The 26,439-nt window shown below is 37.4% G+C and overlaps 1 protein-coding gene across 1 annotated transcript; it reads right to left on the minus strand.

Annotated features, from left to right (window-relative positions):
* Positions 1-2,570: 2,570 nt before the first annotated feature.
* Positions 2,571-25,673, minus strand: glrba (glycine receptor, beta a). The gene is made up of 11 exons (XM_042485485.1): positions 25,570-25,673; positions 17,326-17,449; positions 16,427-16,533; positions 13,233-13,300; positions 11,542-11,768; positions 11,169-11,251; positions 9,430-9,567; positions 8,242-8,394; positions 4,408-4,556; positions 3,728-3,886; positions 2,571-3,148 (listed from the first exon to the last, which is right to left on the minus strand). Exons 2-11 carry the CDS (start codon positions 17,442-17,444, stop codon positions 2,855-2,857), a joined length of 1,497 nt encoding a protein of 498 aa, XP_042341419.1. The 5' UTR covers positions 17,445-17,449; positions 25,570-25,673; the 3' UTR covers positions 2,571-2,854.
* Between the last annotated feature and the right edge of the window lie 766 nt (positions 25,674-26,439).

Consider the following 26,439-nt stretch of genomic DNA (forward strand, 5'->3'; position numbering starts at 1 on the left):
TATCACCCTGAAAAATGTTTTTGTACTTCATTTTCACTTGTCTTTTCTGAGTATTGGGATGGTTCCTGATGAGATGTAGCAGAAGAATGAAGAACGGCCATGGGTTAGGTCAGACAGGCTTCATGAGCCTTAACATATTAGGCTAATTTCAGTAAATACATTGTGTGTATTTCAGTTCTCCTAAGTAAGCCTACACAATAATTTAAAGCACATCTGATCTTATATTATTATCTGATGATGTAGCCACAGTCTGTAGCCGATCTGTCTGTTCATTTATATCATCAAACATACATAAAACATAAGAATGCTTGTAAAACTTGGGTTAGTCAGCATTTTTCCCAGACTGTCTCCGATGCCCTGTTAAGTATAAACCACTTTATATTCTTTATAAAGCTCCATCAGCAGGTTTGTTCTGCCTCTGAGAACAACACAGCTCTTGTTTTCCATTAAGTTTGTGACATAATAGTCTCTTTTCAACAATGGACTGTTCGGGGCTGCTTACCCGGCTAGCAGGGAACGTTCCTACAACATTTGTTAACATTACCTTCGAGTTGCAATAATGTTTAAAGAAAACATTTTAATCTAATGTTTAAAGAACATTTTAAGGATGTTCACAATTTCAAATTATGTTCCTGCAAGATTAAAAGCTGATTAAAACATAACAATATAACTGCTTCTGAGGATGCTTTGGTGATGCTGAGAGGTGACAGAGCATAGAATGTTCTTTTTATAAAACATTCACACAATGTTAAACAGGACCAAAAAAATACCAAAAATGTAATGTGATATGTACAGAAAAAAAACAAACAAAAAAAACATTTTTTTATGTTCACAGAGAATATTATTCAACTTTAAGAAGAGCATTCTATAAACTAAAAGACAACTTGCTGCTTAAAACATTACTAAAACATTTTATTGGTGGCATTGTACCATTCTCAGAGTGTTTTTAGAACCTAAAATTGATAGCTGGGTATGTACTCCCCAGATAATTTGTGGTTCTAAATCATTCTAAGAAAACATCATTGCAACTTGTAGGTAACATTAGCCAATGGGAACATTCCCTGCTAGCTGAGATGAAGCTTATTCCAGCCTGGCTACAGTTAATGCCGATGACATGAGGCTAAATTGTGTTAGCAGAATGATTTGAGCCTTGAGTGGAAGTTGATGTTAAACGGGGCATTTTCAGTTAAGCACAGATTTCCTCAGCGTCGCTGATAAATCATCCCTCTGGAATAAAGATCTGTATCAATTCCACTTGTCTGTAGTCTCCAGCATTTGGGCCTATCTGCTCCACACCACATGACAGGAAATACTCAAATTATAACAATACTTCAACACCAAAATGATGATTTGTTTATCAAATACTCACCGTGTGTTACATTGAAGTGGTGAAGTTTTTCTTGCATGCCTCCAGTGTGTAGTAAATCCCAAAAGGGCGATGATTCTTCATGAACTGAAGTCACTTGGAACCCCATTTACCAGTAAGACTATATCAAATACATCCATATTACAAACTTTCACACAACTCCTGAAGTCTAATCTACGTCTCATTTATCCAGTCATATACTCAGTACATCCTGAACACATGCATTTTTGATGAAAGCTACAATTTAAAACACTTTTGCCAACTAAAAATGGCTTATATATGCTCAACATTAGGTACAAATATGGACTGTCAGTACTACACATTGATTTTGTATGTGTTTGTGCACGTTTTTTGGAAGCTTACAGACAAAACGGAGCAGTAACAAAAGAAACTGTAAAGGTAGTTCAGATGAGATACAACTGCAGGGGAAGACATAAAAAAATCGCAGAACGGAGCAAATCAGTAATACAACAAAAATAATACACCACCAGGATTTTGCACTGTATCTAATGGCCATTGCCATCTACACCTGTCACCCCGAACATGTCTGGGAAAAGACATGCATGTGAGCCTAGCTTCATCCATCACACTCGTGAACCCAGACACGCTACTCATCCATGCATTAGACTGTTTGTACTGACATGTTTTAAATCATTCCATTTTAGTGAAAATGCATGTTATGTGTAAACACACCTGCGCCTGTCTTCTCTGTGAGCTTCAAAACCTCATGGACAAATCTCTTGTTCACTAACAGTGGACGTTTTCAAGCTTTAACTCTAAACTAGACTGGACAGTGGAGATCTTTCAGCATAAGTTCCACCCATGTGATTCAGTTAAACAACAAGTCAAACTTTGATTTCAGAAAAAAAAGGATTTAAGAAATAAAATAAATAAAACAAATAAAATTACATCTTTAATCCACGAATCAATTTTAGTTGCAATAAATATTTTTTGTCATTTTTTGGTGTAAAGAGGAAGTGTAATTCAACTATTGTGATGATAAAATAACGGAAGCCTTATATTTTTGTAACTATTTATTGAATTATTTTACAATATACTTCCTCATTTAATCTCTGTATATTCTTATTTTCTACTGTCACATTTAGTAAGTAGTTGCCATTTTGGAGATTAAACCTTTAACATAAAGTGTAACAAGTAATCTTACCTTCAGTGGAAAGCATGTATTTCTAATGCACAGCGTAGGGGTATTGATGTCACCACAGCAGGGATTATTTTACATGAAACACAAAGTTCTGTATCAGACAGAGACACACATGCAGTGCCTACTTAATGCCTGGGTTTAAAGGGGACTCAAACCGACAGCCTGGAGATTTTGTTGCTCTGGTGATCTACAGGGACTCCCAGGGACCACAGCAGCCTCTGCAGATCTGCAAACATGGCTCGGAAATGTTGCTTTTTCACAGTATATAGTTCAGCAGATGAATTTGCTATGTCACTTGTAAGTTCAATGTAGTATCCTGGACCTTCTCACAGATAGACAGACCAGTAAACCACATTGAAGAAGAGGAAGGAGAAGGGGAAGAGGGCTCTTGCATAGAGGTCGATGCGTTTGGCAGCAGCAGGTATGACGGGTTTGGGCGGTGGGGGCTTCTTGTTGGCTTTGTTCTGAGACTTGAGGGCCCCAGACACTTCAACTGGTTTACCATAACAGTCAAAGTTGGAAAGTTCAAAGTCTCGTGGTAAAGACCCCACAATACTGAAGTCATTGGAGCGGAGGTCCGACTTGGAGGTGCAAACTTTCTTACAGCGAGTTTCTACCACCTGCTAAGAGAAAGAGACTGACTAAATAAAGTCATTTGATATCATCACTCATGGCATTAGCTGCATAAATAGAGTCATTAAACTGTCCCGAGGCCCAGACACACCAAACCAGCATCAGAAACTATTGGTGATGAAGGCCTATTGTTGGTATCCGCAAAAAATTGCATTTGAAGACACCACAAAGTCTATAGCTCACAGCCAGACTTCTCTGGCGATCACATTCCAAGAAGCATAGTGATGGATGTTCAAAACATTAGCAGGTACAATTTTTATTGCAGCCACCACCCTAGCCATCATTATTTCCAATCCAAGGTGACATAGGCTTGTTATGTGAGTGATAATTGAACGGCAAGACCCTTATCCTTTTCAGGTAATTTTTGTAACTTTCTTGTAAATTTTCTTGCTCATTTTTGGTCCATTTCTTGTTGAGTTAGTCATTGCCTTCTTCTCATGTTTTTGAAACACATTAAGCCAATTTGCTCAGGTTTCAAAGATGCATGTGATGCTCACTACAAATACTGTAGGCACCAAAAATCTATTCATGCATGCTGCCAGTCGTTTTGGCCATTTTGTGTTTACCTGCAGAGTGTTGACATGTATGGGTGTTCCACCAGTCCCGTTCACTGTGTTGTTAGCTTTATTTGAAGGCTTCTTTCCTTCTTTCTCCTTCAAAGCTTTCTCCTTCGAAGCCATTTTGGCTTTCTCCTCCTCAATCAGTTTGGGACTGTTGAGTATCACCTGCAGGAAAAGACAGAGGGAAACAGACAGAGAATGAGAGAGAGAGAGAGGGAAATAAGAGAGGGATAGAGAGTAAGAAAGATTGGATTTTGTGGATTTAATGCGCACAGCTCGCCTACAGAGCTACAAATAAAATCTGAGAGTTCAGGACACTTGATGTCCAATAGCTTTTGCTCACTCTGAGTGTGTGTTCTGTCAGCATCTAGTGCATAGGGCGCAGCATGAGTAGTGCAAGGATTTACAACAAAGCCACAGGAGGTAAACCAACTCAAGTGCGACACTCATCTTTGCTTTAAACCAAATGCACATTTTTTGATGATTTTTTGAAAAAGGTTGCTTACTTGGTGTGCAAGATTAAAAACATCTCACTCTTCATTAAAACGAGACTCTCTGGCCAATAGAGGGTATAACCCAGTGATGGGTATGGAGCTGACAGTGTATAAACAGTTGTATATGTGTGTGTGTGTGTGTGTGTGTGTGTGTGTGTGTGTGTGTGTGTGTGTGTGTGTGTACGAACCAACCTGCACCACAGCATATTCCACCAGCGACGAAAACCCAAAAAGTAGACAGGCGATGAGCCAGATATCAATGGCTTTTACATATGAAACCTTTGGTAGCTCTGAAGCCAGTAACATACTCTCACTGGACAGAGAGAGTACTGATAGAATACCTGCAAACACACAGATGTGAACACGTTACTGTCACCACACATCACTAATATGTCTAACATATGGTGTTTAAATCTAGAAATATGGAGACAAAACATGGCTGGTTAGGAGCAATGATGTGTATAGTGTGAATATGTAAACATGTAACTTCTAAAAAAACATCAAATAAATAAAATATTTACAATAAATTCTTAACTAAAACAAATTGTATTATAAACTCTTATAAAGTAAACAATATAATATATTATGAAGACCAGTATCAACATGTTTTGCCTATCCTGTATACATAATATATAATTCATTTAGCAAAAACACTTACAGGCTTTATACCTTCATAAGAACAGTTTTTTTTCTTTTTGTTGTTTCATGTGTATGTGTACATGTGTGCATGCATGCATTTGTACGAATGTATGTGTTACATATAATATAATATACACATATGAGAACTATAACATTCTTGAACAGTCACATTCTAGAACCTGTTGCACTCTAGAACTAGTGACATGCTGGAAACATTCCAGAATCCGAACATTCAAGAACTACAAACATTCATCACCTAACATTCGATAGTCCTACCTTAAAATTCTACACTAATAATGTTCTAGAACAATTACATTCTTGAACAGTAACATTCTAGAAACCGTAACACTCAAGAACCCATGACATGCTAGAAACATTCTGGAACCTTTTGTCACTTAACATTATACAACTGTCCCTTTAAAACCTATAACACATCATCTGATGCAAGTTCAAAAAGTGTACTGCATGGATTGAACGATGCCATCGGCAGCAACATGCCCAAGCAACCGGGAGGAATCTTCATAGCAACTGCTGATTTGAATCAACTCAACCTTCATCTCCAAAGATGTAGCATGATCAAGGATAATTGTAATTTCATTTTTTAAACTTTGTTTAAAAAGCTTTGTTTTAAACTTTGTTTAAAAAATGACCTACAAATCTACCCTCTACCTTCTTCTTCTATCTTCTTGTTTGAACAAGCATTCATAACTTAACATTCTACAATTGTACTTCAACATTCTAAAACTACATCATTGCAGAACTGTAACATTCTAAAAGTATAACATCTAGAACACCAACATTCCAGAACCAGAACACTCTAGAAAGCATGACATGCTAGAAACATTCCACAAAACTAACATTCTAAAACTCATGACAAATCAGTAACACATCATTGACATTTTAGAACCCATAAGCTTCTAGAAACCATTACATTCTAGAACAGTTACATTCTAGAACCACAACATCCTAGAACCCATAACACTATAAAACTTGTGACATGTTAGAAACATTCTGGAACCCATTTTAGGACAAAACAATTCTTTACCTACTGTTCTAGAATTGTACCTTAACAGTGTAGATTCCAGAACAATTACATCATAGAAACATAACATTCTAGAAACAATCCAGAACCCAGACATGTTAGAAACATTCTGGAGCCCTAACATTCTAGCTTTAAAAAGTATCCATCACTTGAAATTCAACAATTGTACCCTAACATTCTAGAACTATACCATTGCAGAACTGTACCATTCTAGAACTATTCCATTCTAGAACAGTAACATTCTAGAATCAAAACACTCTAGAAACATTCCAGAAACCTGACATTCTCAAACTCAGAACACATCAATAACACACCATTGACATTATAAAACCCATAAAACTCTGAAACCCCTGAAATGTTATAACAGTAATATTGTATTACCAATACTTTCCAGAACCACAACATTCTAGAACCCATAACGCTATAAAATTTGTGACGTTAGAAACATTATAGAGCAGAACTAAAACATTCATCACTTAACATTCTACAATTGTACCTCAACATTCTAGAACTATACCATTGCAGAACTGTAACATTCTAGAACTATTCCACTCTAGAACAGTAACATTCTAGAACCAAAACACTCTAGAAACACTGACATGTTTAAAACATTCCAGAAACCTTACGATTAAAAACTTACAACACATCAGTAACACATCATTGACATTATGGAACCCAGAACAGTCTATATCCCACATCATTCTAGAATACTAGCATTCTATAACCACAACTTTCCACAACCATAGCATTCTAGAACCCATAACACTCTAAAACTTGTGACATGTTATAAGCATTCTGGAACCCTATCATTCGAGAACTAAAACATTTGTCATTTAACATTCTACATTCTAGAACTATACTATTGCATAACCAAAACATTCTAGAACTATACCATTGTAGAACCAAAACATTCTAAAACAGTAACACTCTAGAAACGTTGACATGCTCATCATTGACATCATTGACATTTTAGAACCCATAAAACTGAACGCCCTGACATTCTAAAACAGTAACATTCTATAACCGCAACTTTCCAGAACCACAACATTCTAGAACCCATAACACTAACAATCTAGAACTAAAACATTCTGCAGTTGTACCTTAACATTCTAGAACTACACCACAACAGTGTACAAACAGTGACATACTGGAAACGTTCCAGAAACCTTCCAATTAAAACTTACACATCAGCAACACATCATTGACATTCTAGAACCCAGAACAGTCTAGATCCCACACCATTTCAGAATATTCTATAACCACATCTTTCCAGAACCACAACAGGATCAAGGACAAATAAAATTTTGTTTTTTAAACTTTGTTTTAAAAATGACCGATAAATCTACCTTCTACTTTCTTCTTCTACTTTCTAGAACCCATAACACTCTAAAAGTTGTGGCATGCTAGAAACATTTCAGAACACTAACATTCTAGAACTTAAACATTCATTGCCTAACATTCTACAATTCCATAACATTCTAGAATTATCATTACATAACATTCTATATAATATTGGTATACTAAATGTGTTGAAGGTATAATAACGTCAATAGTATAATTTTATTATATTTTAAGCACATTTTGAAAAGAGCATTTACCTCACAAAGACAACTTGAGAGATTCCAGTTTAGTGCAGCCTTAGTTTACTTTTGTAATACATAGAAGAGATACTGAGGTAGATAAAGTGTGGCTTTGGAAAATATACTTTATAGTAATGCTTTTAATTGTTTTGGTTACTTTAGTTTTGTTGTAGGTTTTCTGGAGGATGGAGGTGAAAGGAATGGGTTGCAAACAAATAAACAGTTGATGAAATAAAACCTCTATAAGAACAGGAGCTAGATGACATGAACCCTCGTAAGAGCATTCCTCAGAAACAAAAAATCAAGAGGATGTTCAGTGTTACAGTACATGTGCTCAGAGCTTTTTCTGTGTTTTTGTGATATGACGCATTACTAGAGTAAATGCTAACACAGGGTGTCGCGGTGCAATCTGACTTTGCATTTTTTTAGCCTGCTGTGGACGACGTGCAGGGACTCCGCTGACCCGATTTCAGTGAGGAGTTAACTAAGATGAGGAACCACAGGGTCCTCAGAGTGACGGGGCAGCCAATTATCCAGAGGCAATTATACATGGTGTGACCATGATTTGAATGTACAAAGGAGAAGTTCCCATCACTGCAGGGTTCAGCTCTGGATTGTGATTCATCCTGAGAAGCTCGTGCATGCTTATATTACTAGTACACTCATAAAGACTGGATGGAAATCCATCAGAACTTTTAAATACTTCATACTTGAATGTAAATTGATGCAAACACAGCATGTAAAATGTGTATTTGTAAGACTTACCCAATGGCACCCTAGCAGCTGAGGCATCAGGGTTGATCCAGAATGATAACCAGGACAAAACAACAATCAACAGAGTTGGAGCGTAAACTCCCATCAGGTAGAAACCAACCTGCCGGCGCAGTGTGAAAATCACTTCAACGCAGGTGTAGTATCCTGGAAACAGACAGAGAAGTAGTCAACTAAACAATTATTTGGTATTTTACATGTGATTTAAGCCCTCTAGTGTACTCTGTTTTTGTGTTGATTTATATTATATTATTAATCTTATTTCTGAAGGTTTTTGGAAATTCCTGTGAAATGGTACATTGTATGTAGACACATGGAATTTTACCAATGACTAGAAGTAGTGTGAAAATGCTGTTCAACACAGATGATCCCAATCTGCCAGATGGGATCGCTTTAAGGCCCAAGAATGCTTATTTTAAAAGTCCATGCCCCTAACATCTAAGTCACATCGTCTTGAAATTGGACACACAGCTCCAGCTCAATGCGGTCTGCTAAAGTCCAACTAGATATTTCACCTTTTTTAATACACTCATTACACCTTTGAAACCTGGGGAGACATCAGATTTATTGTGCTGCTTTCAAACACCTTTTACAAATATTTTAACCTTTGAACCCTGAGTAAATATGTGCGATATCTTCCAAAGTCAAAAGGCAATGAGCAACTTGATAAGAAATGATCCACAAATTAAAAGAGTAGATTTTGAATTTTAAAAAAAGAAATAGAGAAAATGTCTGGGTAAAAAAGAAAAAAGCTGGGGTAAAAGTATCCTTATAATTATCACACATAATAATATAATAACACATCACAGAGTTATTATTATATTTTTTGCATCTTTTACAGGTCATTTTCTTATTGTTGTTGTTTTTGTTTCTTTGTTTTTTTTAACTATTTTTTCCCCCTAATTTTTGGGTCATTTCATTATTCATGGCTCATAGCCCTCATGTTTTTGAAAGAAATCAAGCCTATTTGCTCAGGTTTTAAAAGATTAATAAGTCATTTTTGACATATAAATCCTAAAGTGTAGGTCTGATTTTTTTCCAGTTTTTTCTGTGGATCCTCACTAAAGCAAGATTATGAAATTTCTTAAAAAGCTTGTTGATATCTCATTGCATTTTGAAGATATTGAACTTTAAAGGGGTCTTGATCTTTAAGTAGAAGTTACATGATCGATACATACTAACCTGTGCCTTGGTAGTACTTTGTGCAGTTTCCATATATGATGTCCTCTTGCTTGATGTCAAACTGAGGAAGAGCAATCTCATCCATCTGAACTGGGTCAGACTGCCACATGAACACAAGATCACTGGTGGTGTAGCCAACTGAAACATAAAAATCAAAATCAGTTAGCAATATTTTTAGCATCAACAGCTTCACCGCACCAAGCATTAGTGTTATATTCTGTTTGAAATTTAATCTGAACTTCTCTTTGTTTTGCCATTTTCTCAGTTTATTTCAACTTTTAGTCGTATAATAATGAGAGCCTTTATAAGGAATTCACACAAACTTTCACCCCTTCACTATTTAACACAAGACATGAGCTGGGCTCGAGAAATGGGCATGCCAGCTGAGCATTCTATTGCAAATCCTCCAAAATTTTGATTTTGTGGTGGGTATTTGGAATGCAGTTGTTATAGTCTGTACTAATGTCTTTGTGAAAAGCAACTTTCAGCTTGAATTGCTGCACTACATGTGTTTTTAATAAAACTCTAAAGCAACTTGGATCTACATTAGTGTTGTTTTGCTGCATTCAGACACCTTTCATAAGCATTTAAACCTATAGAACCTAAGAAAACTGGCTTGACTTCTTTTAAAAACATGGGAAAAAAGCAACTTGACAAGAAATTTCCAGAAAACTGAAAAAAAAATAGTAATAGGTAACAAGAAAATGACTTGAAAATTAGCTGATTATTAGACATTATCAAAAAAAAGAGGAAGAAATGTCCAGAAAACTATATTTATCATTCTTGGAATTATATATTGAAAATGATGTTACAGAAAAAAAAATCTTTTTCTTAAGGTAATTTTCTTGGCTATAGTATTTTCCTTTTTGCTTATTTTCAGGTAATTTTATTGTAACTTTTTCCTAATTTCTTGCTTATTTGGGGGGGCATTTATTGTTAAATTGCCTTCTTCCCATGTTTTTGAACAAAATCTCCAATATGCTCAGGTTTTAAATGCCAGTCCTCATGAAATTTTCCCTGCTGAGCCATGCCATTATATTTTCGGGGAATACTGCCATGACATCTTGCATACTTCAGTGAAATATGTAAACAGTCATGTCCCTCCTCCTCCTATTGCTAGAATCTAATCCGAAAACAATTTATCAACGCAGCTGTCAATCATGCCAGACACTGTTCTTTAACTATATGGATGGAAACATTCCATCAAAATCAAACTACAAGTTGTTTGATAAATTGCATTCCATGATTGAAAAAGGGCAGGGAGAAGAAAATTCATTTTATGTGTCCTTTGGTCAAAAGACATGCAACAACATTGAATTACACTTTAAAAGAAAATATCTGAGAGAATAAAGTCATACATCTCATAACTTTCTCTTACAAACTTTGCAGCATTCATGCAAAGCACAAAGTGCCCTTTGGCAGCACAATGGCAGAATGAAATTCATGACAGCGGTAACCCCTGCATCTTATTTTTCAGATGAATGTTTGATGAAACAAAATCCCATTCACAGAGAAACACCGAGGTGATTTATTGGAGGATGACTGCGAAAAGTTACCACCTTTTATGTCTGACAGAAATGGTGTCGTGACTTATCAGTCAGGTTTCTGTGTTTGCTTTAAAGTAATTGAAAGTAATTATCCTGGTTTCTAGAAATTTGACAGCCGACCTCAATTCTTGTCAAAATCCGCTTTACCCTAATTCTCCAACATTGTGTGTGTGTGTGTGTGTGTGCACTCACAGCTCTCCAGCTGCATCTTACACTTCTGTGTGTCCATTGGGAAGAGTGTAAGATCCAAGGGACAAGACAGCGTCACTGACAGCCTGCATTAAAACACACACACAGACATCATCAGGAGAAAAAACAAAACCCAAACATTAACAGGTACTGCTAATCTAATTTCTAAAATGTCACTATTTTAAAGAAATGTATTTATATTTTATTTCATTTATAAATATATATTTATTGGAATAACAATGCAAGGCATATAAATCTTAGAGAACCCAAGAATTCTTCCATTTTTTTCTCCATGTGTTCTCCCCTTACCATCTTGCTGTACAGAGGCTGTAACAGAAATAAATTAAAGAGAACAGGGAAAAAGGTGTTTGTGTACCTCATACTGATTAAGACATCTCCGTTCCTAAAGATGAAGAGCAGGATGTTGTCCTGCGTGACATCGTGGAAGTTTGCGTTTTTTTCATTGGCAAAGAAAAGGTCTGGTTTCCACAAACACTGGAACATGTTGGGGTCAATAGTTAATGCGTCGCTCTTAAAGTCAGTGGGAAGTCGAAGGCGAGGGTCGTTCCATCTCTGACGAAGGAATATGTTCACTCTGTAGTCCTGGAGAGAGAGACAGAGAGAGAGAGAGAGAGAGAGAGAGAGAGAGAGATTACATTTTTAATTGTCAAACACATTCTCACTCCCAACTCATCAAATACTGATGTTGGTAAGTGGCCCTACATGTCAAACTGTAGGCAGGTTTCCATTAACACTCAAATTGGGCAAACTGAAACTGTGAATACAAAATACGTCTAATGGAAACACGTCAATTTCTAAAAAAAATATTGCAGAAAAGTGTTTACGCTGACATGAGGTGGTAATTCAGGAGACTCATATGATGTGTAACACCAGGTGATGGTAACCTAAATTTATGGATGCCAATCGCCATTAAATCCAAAGACGAAGAAAAAGTACAACAGTCACATGACATTCTACAAAATGGTAGATGTGGACGAAGGAGGAGACCGAGATCTTCTCAACTCTTATACGAGATAAAAAAAATAACGGCGATATTAGATTGGCTTTATTGAGAGGCTGCAACAGGAATAAACCTGCCAATGTTTTGGACATCCATCGCCATGGTTATTGGAATGCGATTTCGAGAGGAAAGTTGCGTAACATCACGAGAGAAGTCGGATAACATGTATCAATGGAAACACAGTCGAAGATATCGCCTAAGGTACTAGGTACTCTTCCTGAGTCACTTTTGGACGCTCGGGGACGATGTGTCAATTTATGCTCATTACAAAAATTGTCTTTTTAAAATAAACTTCCCTTTTCACAGGAAACGTACAGTTTCTGCTTGTTAAATGCATAAATGATTTCTTAAATTTAGGCAACCAAAACATGTGGTTAGGTTAAGGAAAAAATAGTTCAGCCTGAAATAAGTACATTTGTTCCCACTGCTAGTTCATGTGTTATTACTATACCACTGATTACATATTAATATTACCATGATGTTATTTTGACCAGTGTTAAGGGGCTGGATCACCCAAATTATGAAAACACATTTTTTTCACATAACACTGTTGTATATGGTAGTAGCCACACTATACAGACAAAAAAATACATAATTTATATGAAAATAATAATAATAATTGTAATAATAATAACATTAAAGGTCCAGTGTGTGGGATTTAGGGACATCTGTTTGAAGAAACGTTTCTAATATTCAAAGATGCAATGTTTTCATTAGTCTATAATCACCTGACACTAAGAATCTTTGTCCTGTCTTTACCTTAAAATTAGCCGTTTATATCTATACAAGGAGGCATTCCTCTTCCAAGGTGTTGCCATGTTGTTTCTACAGTAGCCCAGAATGGACAAACCAAACACTGACTCTAGATAGGGACATTGGTGTTTTTGTGTAGGTCATCATAGTACTTCTACACGCTTGACACACGGGACAGGTTTCAGTTCTGCGGTCTCACAGCCAGATGGCATTAAGTCCTACCCACTGGACCTTTAAGTGTGTTTGTAGTGTGTGTGTGTGTGTGTGTGTGTGTGTGTGTGTGTATGCGTCACCATAGTGGTCTCCTGGATGGACCCAAAGCTGTTAATGAAGATGTTCACTCTGGACTCCACTGGGATACCTGAAACACACAGAAGACAAACTTGAACTTTAACACCTGGAGCGACATTAGTTTTCCTATGCTTCATTCAGCGGCTTTTCATGAACATTTTAACCTCTTAGACCTGAGAAGATTAGTTTGATTTCTTTACAAAAAAATTAATTTAAAAAAAAACACAGGAAGAAACATAACAAGCAATTTGGCATGAAATGAAAACTGCAAATCAAATTATCTAGAGAAGATAATTATTATCAAAAACAGGAGAAAATCTCCAGAAAATTTCATATTTTCTTAATAATATATTAAAAACATGTTACCAAAAAATAGAAGAAAAAAGGAAAATTATCGAACTTTCTTCAGGTCATTTTGTTGTTGTTTTTTTCCTTGTTTTTGTTTAATTTATACTTCTCTTTTTTCTTGTGCTTGATTTCAGGCAATTTTCTTGTAACTCTACTAATTTCTCGCTATTTTGGGGTAATTTCTTGCTCAAAGCCCTCTTTGAATGTTTTTTAAAGCAACTGAGCTAATTTGCTCAGGTATCAATGGGTTAAATCATGTAATGTGTATCCTTCACAATGGAACAGTGTCACATCTAAATGCAATTCTTGAGCAGACTTTTAACATTTAAATATGCCGCATCAAGTTCAAAGTTTAACAGCTAAATGGACATAATTTATGTCAGCAATAAAGTGTAGGCATCGGGAGTGCATGGAGTGGTAAAATAAATGTATTACCTTTCGGATCACTCATTTTCTGCCAGCTTTACTCTCTTGCCATTAACAGTGTTAATTTTTGCTGGTATCATTTTTTCTGTTCTTTATGGGCAGAAGTAAGCAGCATGGAATGTATTTCATGCAGTATAGTCAAATCACACACCAAAGCCCCCCTTTATTGGAAATGTGCACAGAGAAAGAAGCCTGGATTAACAGGCTGAGTTCATAATCATCATGGTACTCTTTATCACTGATTAGTGACAGCACGGCTCGAAATCCCTGAAAGTACTCAGACTTGCAGCACCTGAGCAGAGCCCGATTTCCTCACACTCATCCCCAAAGCAGTTGGAGGATATTGGAAACAACAGCAGAGCCTGACAATGGACTTTATGGTATTCCTGTAGCAGAGAAAGGGCTGTACGTGATGTTTGCAGGAGGGATCAACAGGAACAAACTGACAATATTTGTTTTGACTTAGCAGTGTTTTCCAAGGGTATAATATTTCCCTGAGCTAGGCAAATCTATGGAAGCTCAAAGGGGACATTATTAAAACGATAATGTAAACCTGAAAATGATTATGGATATGTAACTCCATAGTAGCATTATCATTTTCCACATATGGATGCATTATTTGAATTTAAAAAAATTAAGTAAAAATGCAATAATCTAAATTTTCATTTTCATTTTCACATACTTTCTTTCTTACTTCTCTGACCACACCAAATTGGCAATGGAAAAGCTAAGTTTGTAATTTAATCTTTAAAGTCTTACCCCTCTCTATAGTGGGCAATAGAGAAGATTTTTTTTTTTTTTTTATCAATGTAACCTAATTTTCTATTCATGCAAAATGAAAATGAAGACAGCATTGGACATTTTTTTACTTTCAAAGACTTAAGCTGCTGTTCAATGGACAATATTCAAATGTTAAATCCTATTTAAAAATGAAAATGCAATATAAAACATGAAATATAATTTTCTATCTGTGCAAGCATTAGTTAAGTCACAATCACAATGCCATTTTCTAATCATTTGAAAATTAAATTCGACATACAGCATTTCGTTTAGACAAGACTTAACCTTCTATAGAGTGGTAAATATTCAAATGCAAGTAGTGAAACAGCGTCTCCAGTAAAACAACGTTTACGTGTCACCACTCTGTTTTGGTATATGATGTACAGCATTGTGTGTTTATGCATGAGAGAGAGACAGAGACAGAGAGACAGAGAGACAGAGAGAGACAGAGACAGAGAGAGAGAGAGAGACAGAGACAGAGAGCGAGAGAGAGACAGAGAGAGAGAGACAGACAGAGAGAGAGAGACAGAGAAAGAGACAGACAGAGAGAGAGACAGACAGAGAGAGAGAGACAGACAGAGAGAGAGACAGAGAGAGAGACACAGAGAGAGAGAGACAGAGAGCGAGAGAGAGACAGAGAGAGAGAGACAGACAGAGAGAGAGAGACAGAGAGAGAGACAGACAGAGAGAGAGACAGACAGAGAGAGAGAGACAGAGAGACAGACAGAGAGAGAGACAGAGAGAGAGAGAGAGACAGAGAGAGAGACAGAGAGAGGGAAGAGAGAGAGGGGGATACAGAGAGAGAGAGACAGAGAGAGAGGCAGAGAGAGAGAGGGAGACAGAGAGACAGACAGAGAGAGAGACAGAGAGAGAGAGGGAGAGAGGGAGTGAGACAGAGAGAGAGAGGGAGAGAGAGAGAGAGACAGAGAGAGAGAGGGAGAAAGAGGGAGTGAGACAGAGTGAGGTGAAGGACATCTGTTTGTAGCTTGAAGCCTCACAGAGCAAATCAACCACACACACTCCTCATGTTCTCTCTGTCCTCATCCTCTTTCCTCTTCAGCCTTATATCTTCTCTCTGCCTCTCTCCCTTTATCTCATCATCTCTCCTTCTTGTTTTTAAATGTAATGTTGAATAACATTTGCTTTCCCTTTTTTTGTATAATCAACAGGCAGAAGCACTGACATGAGTTGCAATGGACTAATTTATAAATTAAAAATAATCTTAACAAGTTTATATTTAAATAACAAATGCAGTGAACCTGTGATGTTTTATTTTTCTTTGTCTTTATATATATATATATGTGTGTGTGTGTGTGTGTGTATTTTTTAAATAAAATAGATAAAATGTGTCTCTCCTCCACCGGAATGCCTGTCAAAGGTCCTGTGTAAACTTTCCTTCTTTCTCCCAATATAGCAGTGCTTACTGGAGCAAACATTCTATTGTTAAACGCAGTCCAGTAGGATTAAATACCTGTCCCATGTGTGTGAAAGTCTAAATTGTTTTTTTCAAACCTGATGACTTTTTCTCCACCACTGCATGCCGAAATTTTCTTCCAGGACACCCAGAAGAACACTGAGCTGAGACAGCAGCAGCGCTAGTGATTGGCACTGAGTTTACTTACCTGTATGTTTGTGACATTACCTTGAAAGTTCGGCCTTATTCTTGGGTCGTAGCTGACCATCAGACGGTTCAGAATGTTAGATGTGGAGTTAGGTGGAACCTGGGCCAAATCTTCTGGAGACAACTGTCTGTTGAATAAGAAGGATTTAAAAGTGAAGGGGTGAATGCTCAGCTCTGCTTTGTGCAGTGATTCCATCCTGTTGTGATGTGTCAGCACCACGGAGAGCGTCACCGTCTGTCCCCCTCTGGCCCCTTCGGCCAGTGACGCTATCCAAAGTGCTGACACACTCATGGCAGAGATGACAAAGAAATGCACCAATGTTAGGACTTAAAATCCATTATGCTACTCCCCCACATCCCAAAAAGATTCTAATCTGTGGGAAACATTGATAATAATAAGCTGCAAATCGGACACAGCATTTCTGCTGTTTTTGCCCCCTCAATTCAATTGCAAACAATGCCTACAAATACTGCAACTTGCTTTCGAAATTTTTGAGAAAAACTACCTCAAAATCACACATTTCAGGCCGTATTGCTTACAAAAACAGCTCGCAAACTTTTGGAGGGACTGATTAGGCCAAAAAGATCCCACGCAAAAGGTTGTCTGTCGCAAATTATAAATGTGCTAACTTTGGGAAAATTTTGGATTATTCATTGATGATGGTGTTATTAATCATTTTACCCCACATCTCTTATATTAAACACTTTTCCCTAACCTGTACAAATAATATGTCCTTACCTTGTCTTGCTGTCAGTATTAGTATCGGCACAAAGAATAAGCATTATGGCATTAATATTCAGATAATGTGTCATGATGGGGTAATGGGATGATAAAAAAAGAAGTGAGGATAATGTTGAAAGTGATGCTACAATATATATAAGAAAATAATGAGTTTGAGGAATACAGTTTATTTACTTACGATGGACAGACGACTTGCTTGCCTTTCTTTCCTTTGGATTTCCCCTCTTTGCCTGCAGTCAGTTGCCAACAACACAGCAGCAACAGCAGCAGGATCACCGGCCTCGATCCAGCAGCCATGGTGCCTAAAACAGACATAAAGGCTGGTTTTAACACGTTTCATGTAATGCGTAATTACAAAGTGCTTTGACAAACAAAGCAAAGCAGAAATGAGATACATAGTGGCAATACAACAAAAAGACACATTATGAATTATTATTGAACACAAATGGGACCAACCTAGGGTAGAGTTAGGATAAAATTAAAACCAGAGGACAAATAATGGAAGATGCAGGACGCATAATGACAGAAGAAATAGACCAAAAACAACAACAGAAGCATTAAAACCACAAATAAAAGGACAACAAAAATCATTAAAACCTGAATTAAAAAGGTAAAATAAATAAAAAGAAAAATAAAGACAACATCTCATAAAGGTAATTCTATAACAATGCTACCAACATAGCAACTTTTTGTCTAAATTTTTTCACTTTTAAAACCCATCTGCTGATGTAGATCCAGTCATTCAGTGTGATTCCCTCATGCTGTGGCAACATAACTGTCTCTGGTGTCCCTCAGAGCAATTTGTAGGTTCATTATCAGAATGTATGTGTGAGTGTGTGTGTTGTGTGTATTGTATCTTCAGGGCTGATACTGATGTTTAGTAGTTAATAATACCAATAATACCAATAACCGATATTTGGAACCGATACGCATTAACAATAAAAATTAAAATCTTTCTGTCAATATTTAGAATTTGGAATATAATAAAGAAATGTCTTTAAATGCCTTTAGCAAATGTTTAAAGCAAAACTGAGCCTTTCAATATCATATACAGCAAGTTCCCAGTGAAGTTCCCAAACGTTTTTTAAAAGTCAAGTGAAAATTTGAATTAAAAAAATGGATAAATAAAAATTGCTCCCTGAGGTTTTACAAAGTCAAAATTCCACCCATGCTGAAATTTTCTTCACACTTTTTGATTAATTTATAATATCTGTGATCATTAAAATAAAATGCCAATACAGGTAATTGGCAATATGCCAAATATTGGCCCCAGTAATCAGTCAGTCCCTGGTGTGTTCCCTTTACGGGCTGAGGCCTCTGCAGTGGCCTGGGTTCAGTTCCCGCGTGTGGCCTTTTGTGCATGTCATTTCCCATGTTTCCTATCCATCTACTACTGTCCCATTAATAACAAAGGTTAAAAACGCAGCCGCATAAACCCTTAGTTACAAACAACAAACTGCAGGTTTCAGTTTTTATATTTTGGCAAAAACTCTTCTCCGATGGAGTTAAATTTGGAGCGCCTAGTTTTTCGTCCAGGTCTGTCTCAACAGTATTCCTCCACACTGTTGGCAGAAATGCTTCTCTTTTGGCAGCCATGTTGTCTTGTATTTGCCGACTGGATAAGATTGCATTTTTACTAGGTGTGAGATTTTGCGGTCCAATAAGTGAGGTAATTTAGTTTTTGCTGTGTCATAATTTGGCTCTGACAGTTCTGGTCTCAGACTGGTCCAGAGGCAGAACAGCAACAAATGAGCTGCATGAGGCCACTTTTTTTCTTTTGCTCATTTCTTTGCACACAGGACTTGATAGTGGAAAAGTGGGGATCACTGTTTAAGATGAAGACTTTATTTAATTAATTAGGGCGCGAGGACAGAAGTGTCAGGGGTCCAACAGTTTTTGAGGCATTTTTGAAGCACTTGTGTGGTTGCATCCCATGATTGTGATGATCCTGCTTTGCTTCCGTTGAATGTTTTTGTACGTGTTCTCTCGCTTTCTCCCCCTCCCGTTTCTGTTCTCTTCCTCCTGCAGGGTGAGTGTGTGTGTGTGTGTGTGTGTGTGTGTGTGTGTGTGTGTGTGTGTGTGTGTGTGTGTGTGTGTGTGTGTGTGTGTGTGTGTGTCGGGGGTGTGGCTGGCTCCTCAGCAGGAGCAGCAGATGAGGCTCACCTGTCTCCACTCAGCTCATCAACCTGCCTAAATAAACCTGCTGTCTCATCCCGTATAGTCTGGTAGTGCTCTCTTTACTGTCATTGCTGTCTTTTAACGTCATTGCAAAAACAATGCTCCAAATGTTTTACTGTGCTTTATTGAGATTGTTGTGACATTCTGCTTCATCTGCTTGTTTGGAAATGCACCTGAGGCACAGAAAAAGACTGTTGGAAAAACAGTCACTTCAGCCAGTAAACTGTTGGGGATTGGGGAATATTAGATGCATTTATAGAGACAGAGTCATGAACAAGGCAAACATCATTGTGGGTGATGAGAGTCATCCTCTGGCCTTCTCATTTTACCTGCTCCCATCTGGACGATGCTATTGCCTGTCTTTTTTTTTTTATTTTTTTTTTTACAAAAATCAGATCCAAACTGTCCTTTGTTCCACAGGACATTACATTTTTAAACTCAAACAAATAATAAGCCGTATGTCCAGCTGGTCTGGCAAAATATCTCGTCTGTCCTGTCTCTATGTTCCTTCAGTAAGGTTTTTTTTTTTTTTTTTGAGTGGCTTATTTTCTAGTGGCATTTAAAAATTGCCAATTTTGCAGCGTTTCTCGTTTGATCGTGATTTTTCATACTTACCACTGGGTTTTTGTGTGTGTGCTCAGGTTCTCATGTATGTCTCTGTGTTGCGCAGCCTTACAGTCCTCAGTGCCTGAGTTTTCCCACATGCTCAGCCTTCGCCAGAGAATATTCTACGAGTCAGCCAGCTACCTGCCTCCACTGCCTGCTGCTTTGTTTTTCTTACATACAATAAACTCTTTTTATGCATACCTACCCGTATCAGTCTCCACTTTGGGGTTCAAACAAAACTAAAACCTACAGCGATGCATTTTAACAAATTTAGTACGGCTGTCTAATAGCAAGCTTGCCAAACTGTATCCAGGTAGAAATGAAAAATGTCCCAGATGTAGGTGTGATCCAGGAACTTTGAGCCAAATGTTTCGTGTTTGTTCTGGTCAGGGGTCTTTAATACCCTTTCAGAGCTCTGTGACACACTGATCCTGCCAAACCCTGAGACTGCTATATTTGGGGTGGTCCCACCAGGCTACAGACTTTCCGCTAATCAGGCTTCAGAGGGGCTTTTTCCACAATCCTTTCACTGTGACTCATTCTTCTCAGCTGGAAAATGACCTCAAGACTAACACAAGTGTTAGATGGAGGACATAATGATGTTCCTCAAAACTGAACAATTTAGAAACACTACTGCAGGAGCAATTAAGAGGTTTCAGAAAATCTGGCAGCCATTCCTACCATATGTTGGAAGACTGTCTGCACCTTGCAATCTTTCTTTGTTTAATTCAATCTTTGGTTGTTTGGTTGTTGTTTTGTTTTGTATTTTGTTTTATTTTCATTCATCCTGTAGCTTGGTTATGTTTTGTGTCTTATATAGGTCTAAGGGAGTGTATCACAGTGGGTTGTTTTATATATTGTTTTAAGTATTAGTATGTCCTTCTATATTCAAAACCCAACAAAAAGTAATTTATTACTAAAAGCCAAAACGTAGATGTCACATGACTGTTTTTGACAAAAAATCCACTGAGGTGGCCTTACTTGTCAAAGAAGCTTGTTGTAGAGCACAGTGCAAAGTAGGTGTGTATTAAATATTAAGTCAATTAAGTGAAATGCTATGGTAGGTCTATTCCCCAACACGTACTAAAGATATCTACCAAGATTTATGATTATTGGACACATTTTAAAGGTGTTACAGCCATTGTACATTTTTGATGTACGGCTGGTTTTTTTTTGACCAGTCTGGCTTGCTTATAACAGAAATATCTATCTCACACCCTCGAGGCAGTGTTCTAATGTTAACAGAGTCAACTTCTATGGTCCAAGAGGCTTTTTTGTGGAGCACACTGAGGTGGATATATGCACCAAAAATGTACGACAGCGGATGATCACAGACAGCGATTCAGTCATTGCCAGCTGTGCAGTTTTCTCTCTTTGTGCTAATATAACACCCAAGTTTCCCCTTTAGCGATTAATAAATGCTTGTCTTATGTTATTAACTTATTCAGTATTTTGTCTGCATTTAACAATAATATTATTGTGAATTTCATAATGTCTTATTCAATATTAAATTCTTTAAAAACAGTATTTGTATTAACTTTAGCACTGGTCATTATGAAATAACTTTGAAAAATTGTAGAGCGTATTAAAGCGTGTGTACAGTTTTTCTCCCACTGACTTTCGTCATCACAGGAGTGATTTAAATAGCACTGGAGAGCTTATGTAACTATGTTCATTACACCAATCTAGTCAGTGCAAATGAACAGGATCCCCCTTCTGAACTAGTCCGACTGGCTGGTAATAGTGTAGAGTTGAAGGTTGAACAAATGGATGTTATAAATGGGCAGCTGCGGCTCCTCCTGTCAGTGTATCAAAGAACCCTTGGGCAAGGTACTGAGCTCAAAACTGCTCCCGATGGCTGTGACATCAGTGTGTGAGTGCGTGTGAACAGTTACTGAGTAGCAGGTGGCACCTTGTACAGTAGCCTCAGCCAGCAGTGTATAAATGTGTGTGAATGTAGTGTAAAAGTGCCTTGAGTGGTTGAAAGACTAGATAAGTCCATGAACCATTAACCAAACACATCTCTGTCAAAATTATACAAGCTTTTATCTCCCACTGACTCCACCATACATCCTCCAATAAACAAATCGGCGGGAACGATCTTAACATCAGCACTAGAAGTAACTTCTCGGCTCAGATATATAAATTAAAATTCCTTCAACATGTCCATGAAAATTACAGAAACACCAGACTAATTCAATACAAAGTCATACACAGAATACATTAAACACAACACAAGATGCACATAACAAAAAAGGCATGTACTCACTGTGCTCTTAACAAAACTAGCTACTACTTGGTGCACTCCGGCTCTGCCCCCGAGTGCAAAATTTATAGAGAAAAATAACTACTAAACTATCTTTGGTTGTAGTATCTAAGTACCATCATTGTGCACATTAGGAGACCTAAGCATGCCTGACACACCACAAAAACAAATCACAACACACCTGGTGGACCTAACTACTGCCAAGAAAACGATTCTGCTTAAACAGAAAAACAACAAACTTGCTCTTACTTTGTTTAATTTTTTTTAACAGAACAGCTAACACTGGAACTGAAATTACGGAAAATAGTAATAATAACTTTAACAATTCAATATATATATGTATATATGTGTGTGTGTGTGTGTGTGTGTAAACAGTAAATTCATGGACCAAGCAGAATGATGTGTGTGTGTTTTTATTTCTGAATTTAATCATAGATGTATTGATGAATGTCACCGTTTAAAATGTATAAATAATAAATAAAGATTCTTCCTCTTTGCACATGATGCCATTGCCTCAACATGTGCAAGGTGTGGAAAATCATGTGTCCTCCTCCTGTCACTTTCTCTGGGGGATACAAAGGCTTAAATCCCCTGAGGTTAAGTCCTACATGCCAACAATGTAGCAAGTCATGCGTGCGCCATGTTTCCAAGTGCCTATTGAGGTCATATCAATCCGAAGATCTAAATTGACCCTGCTCATTGCCGTTTGCAGCTATTTTTAAACCTAACACACTTACTGAAGTCAAAATGTTGGTGATAAAATCCTGGAAATAAATTACACTTTGGATGTATTGTCAAACACTGTAATAGATGGAATGGAAAATGTTGTTCTTATGGAAAATTACAGCAGGGCATTACATATTAATGCAGACTGACTGTTTGATCAATTTGAATACAATCTGAAACAGCAGATATCTAGTATCCGTAGAATATCTTTGTCAATTTTGGTAGCATGTAAAGTAAGATTTGTGGAGATATAATGCAGATGTTAACTGATTTTGCATGTTTTGAAAAATGTGTAGTGACATATTTCTGAATTGACAGGGGGGGAAACATTTGTCACAATTCTGTGGATGTGCTGCAAAATGAAAAATGAAGAATAAAATAAAATTGAAAAGGAATTTAATTTTCAATTCTTTTTCCATGTTTTCTTCTTTTTTTTTAAAGATTGGAATGTGAAATGTCTAGAAATTTAGATTTTTTAAAATTTTAATTTTTTTAATAAATCAAGCCAACTTGATTTGAATTTTGTACAAATCCATGTTGACATTTTCTGAAATATTAACTTTTCGCACTTGTGGCAACCCCCCAGTGATAGAATATCCCAAGACTGCGTAGCAAAGCTTGGACCTAGCGCTTGAACACATGCACCAGGTTTGGTCAAAATTGCTTCAGCCAATTTTGATTTTGAATTTAGGTTAAAGACATAGGTCCAAAATGTATAAGTTGAAAACAATTTGACATATCACAATTTCCATAATTCCTATACATCATAATCTCGATTAAGTTTTTGCAACGATTGACCCATCAATTTCTGAGGAATTGTTGAAAAAAGGGTTGGAGAAAAGTGAGAAAAAAAGACATTTATAGAGCAGGAGACCATTGATGCAAAGATGCAAAGAATTTTTACCTTAAGCAAAGTTGTTTTCAAGATAGTTGAAAATGTGAACCTCTTGAGGTCAGCGACTGTCATTTTATGTGCCTGCATAGTGGATGAAATTTGCAACCTACTTGCCATTTTTGGTGACTTTTGGTCTTGCGATTTTGCTGCACAAACACATATTGAGAACAAAATCAACGGGGCTCAGGAAGCTACGCTGCTTGGGCCCCTAGCAATGCAATTTAGATTGCAGACTGTGTCTAAAGCTGCTCAAAAACTCTAATTGGAAAGACATATTTGCAAGAAATTACCTTGTGTTTATGAGAGTATAGTGAATTACAATAAAGAGAGTGCATGAGAGGGCTGTTCTACCGAAGATCGAAAGGACCTCTTCTTATAAATTGATGTGCTATGAATGATGCCCTAACCCCTGAAGTATTGCGGTTTAGTATCTATCTGTGTGTATTTATCAACACAAATGAACTAAAATCAATTCTGATTCCACTGTTGGCAACATGAGAAGAGGAGCAGAGTAGGCTGGAGTGCAGCTCACCAGGGTTCAGACCTTCACCTTTTCTTGCTGTTGGCGTACAAACGCATTAACCCTTTGAAACATGGATTGATCAGTTTTCTTGCACTGCGTTCACTACTACCAGTAGCAGCATGTGCTTTTGTTCACATCCCGGCGTTGGTTGCCATGTGCTTTTGTTGCCTATACATAACCAAATGTGTATTTTTTGTAGCAGCATCCCGTAACGTCAACAGCAGACATAGAAGGATACCTAGAGTATAACATGTAAACGCGGAAGTCCACTGCAAAGCAGCAGTATGTGATGACTTGGGATGAGCATGTATTGGCTTTTAACATTACTGCAAATGCATTTTTTAATGCACTATAGGAATACACTATTGTTTTTGTTTTTCTACAGCACAAATGGATGGACTACAACTACAGATGACTTTGTGTGCAATCTGGAGGTTGCACAAAGACAGTGAATGTTCCTTGAAACTTGAGTGTTAATTCTTACTTTCTGAAAAAAAAGAGAATTCGAGAGTTGAAAACACAAATTAACACCATAGTCTTGGTCTCTGTGAGGCTACCCTCCCACAGCTGTTTCCTGCTGTGATTTCTAAACATTTGTGTTGCAGTAAAACAAGAAAAAAAAGTCTAGTTTTAAGAATTTTAAAGTCAACAGGGGAGTCAAAAGAAAATAATGAACCAAAGATTCACACAACCTCTGGCTCTTCCAATTTTTAGTCCAGTTTGCAAAAACACAGTGAGAGTAACTAGAGGGACAGGGAGAGGGAAAGAGAGTTGACTATTGAGTGTGTGGGTTGGGTTGAAGGGTGGGGGGGTGGGGGACTGCGGCGTTAGACTACACAGTCTAACAAGATGCGATGACACAGCTCGCTGAGGCTGTTGTGGTCACATACACACACACACAAACACACATGCACACACACAAACATTGTTCTCTATCTGATAGCTGGAAAACTGTAACAAGTCATATAAATATAATGTATTCCACACACCGGTACAGAACAGGCTCTCCCAAACCAATACATGCACACAAGGACAAAACAGCACCAAAACCCCAGGCATCGTCCTTCAGTTTGATTAATAAGATCTGGTACTCTCTCTGTACTGCTCTCTTCCTCTCGCTCTCTTACATGCACCCACACACACACACACATACGCTGTACCCCATGACTGCAACTGCAGAGAACATTAAAAGACAGACAGAGACATTGCATATATTTTTCATTCTTACCTCTAGTGTGTCTGATGATCAGTTCTGCTGCATAACAGGGAGTCAGTGTTTAGTCACTGAGACGCTGTTCTGGCTATAGCCTGACTGTATGTCCTCTCGCTCTCCCTTTCTCTCTCTGCTCTGCCGTCCTGTGTGTGTGTGTGAGCCTTTATCTGCACTGCTCTTGCATCCTATTCCAAGTTCCTCTATGCCTGCCTAGGGGGAAGTAGCACAGTACTGTACTGACTCTTCTCTCGTCTTTAAACAATTACTCTGATGTCTTCATTAATAGGCTACTTTTTAACAGATGATTTTACCTAGAGGTGCTAAGGCAAAGAATAAAAAAATGCTTTATTTGTATTTCATTTCTAAGGCTAAAGACAGTGAAATAATTAGGAGAAATTGATTCACGTTTGTAATGTTAACAAATGGATATTCACCCTATTATCTGTTAAATGGATGTACCTACATCCTTTAAAATGATTATTATTTTTTGGCTTTATTATAAAGGACAGCTTATGCCTAAAAGGGGAGAGATAGGATGACGTGCAGCAAAGGGTGACACAGCCTCTGTACACAGGGCATCCGCTGAATCGGAATCCTAATATCTTTTTCAGGAAAGCACAAATAATGCAGATTGCCTATTTATCGTAACCATAGTTTGTGGGGGGTTCTGATTTCTTCAAATCAATTAAATATGTGTCAAGCACCATATAATGAGAGACAGGACCTAACATCAGCAATGTCAGTGCTTTCTTCATATTCAACCAAGTGCCAATCTCTGAGGTTGAAAAATAAAGCCAATGCAGAAATGCCGAAAACTACTATTCATTAAATGGCTTCTTGAGGCTGACTCCAAAACAGAGTCAATCCCCATGGATACTTAGCTTT

The sequence above is a fragment of the Plectropomus leopardus genome, chromosome 4, assembly GCF_008729295.1.
Source record: "Plectropomus leopardus isolate mb chromosome 4, YSFRI_Pleo_2.0, whole genome shotgun sequence".
NCBI classification, from domain to species: Eukaryota; Metazoa; Chordata; class Actinopteri; order Perciformes; family Serranidae; genus Plectropomus; species Plectropomus leopardus.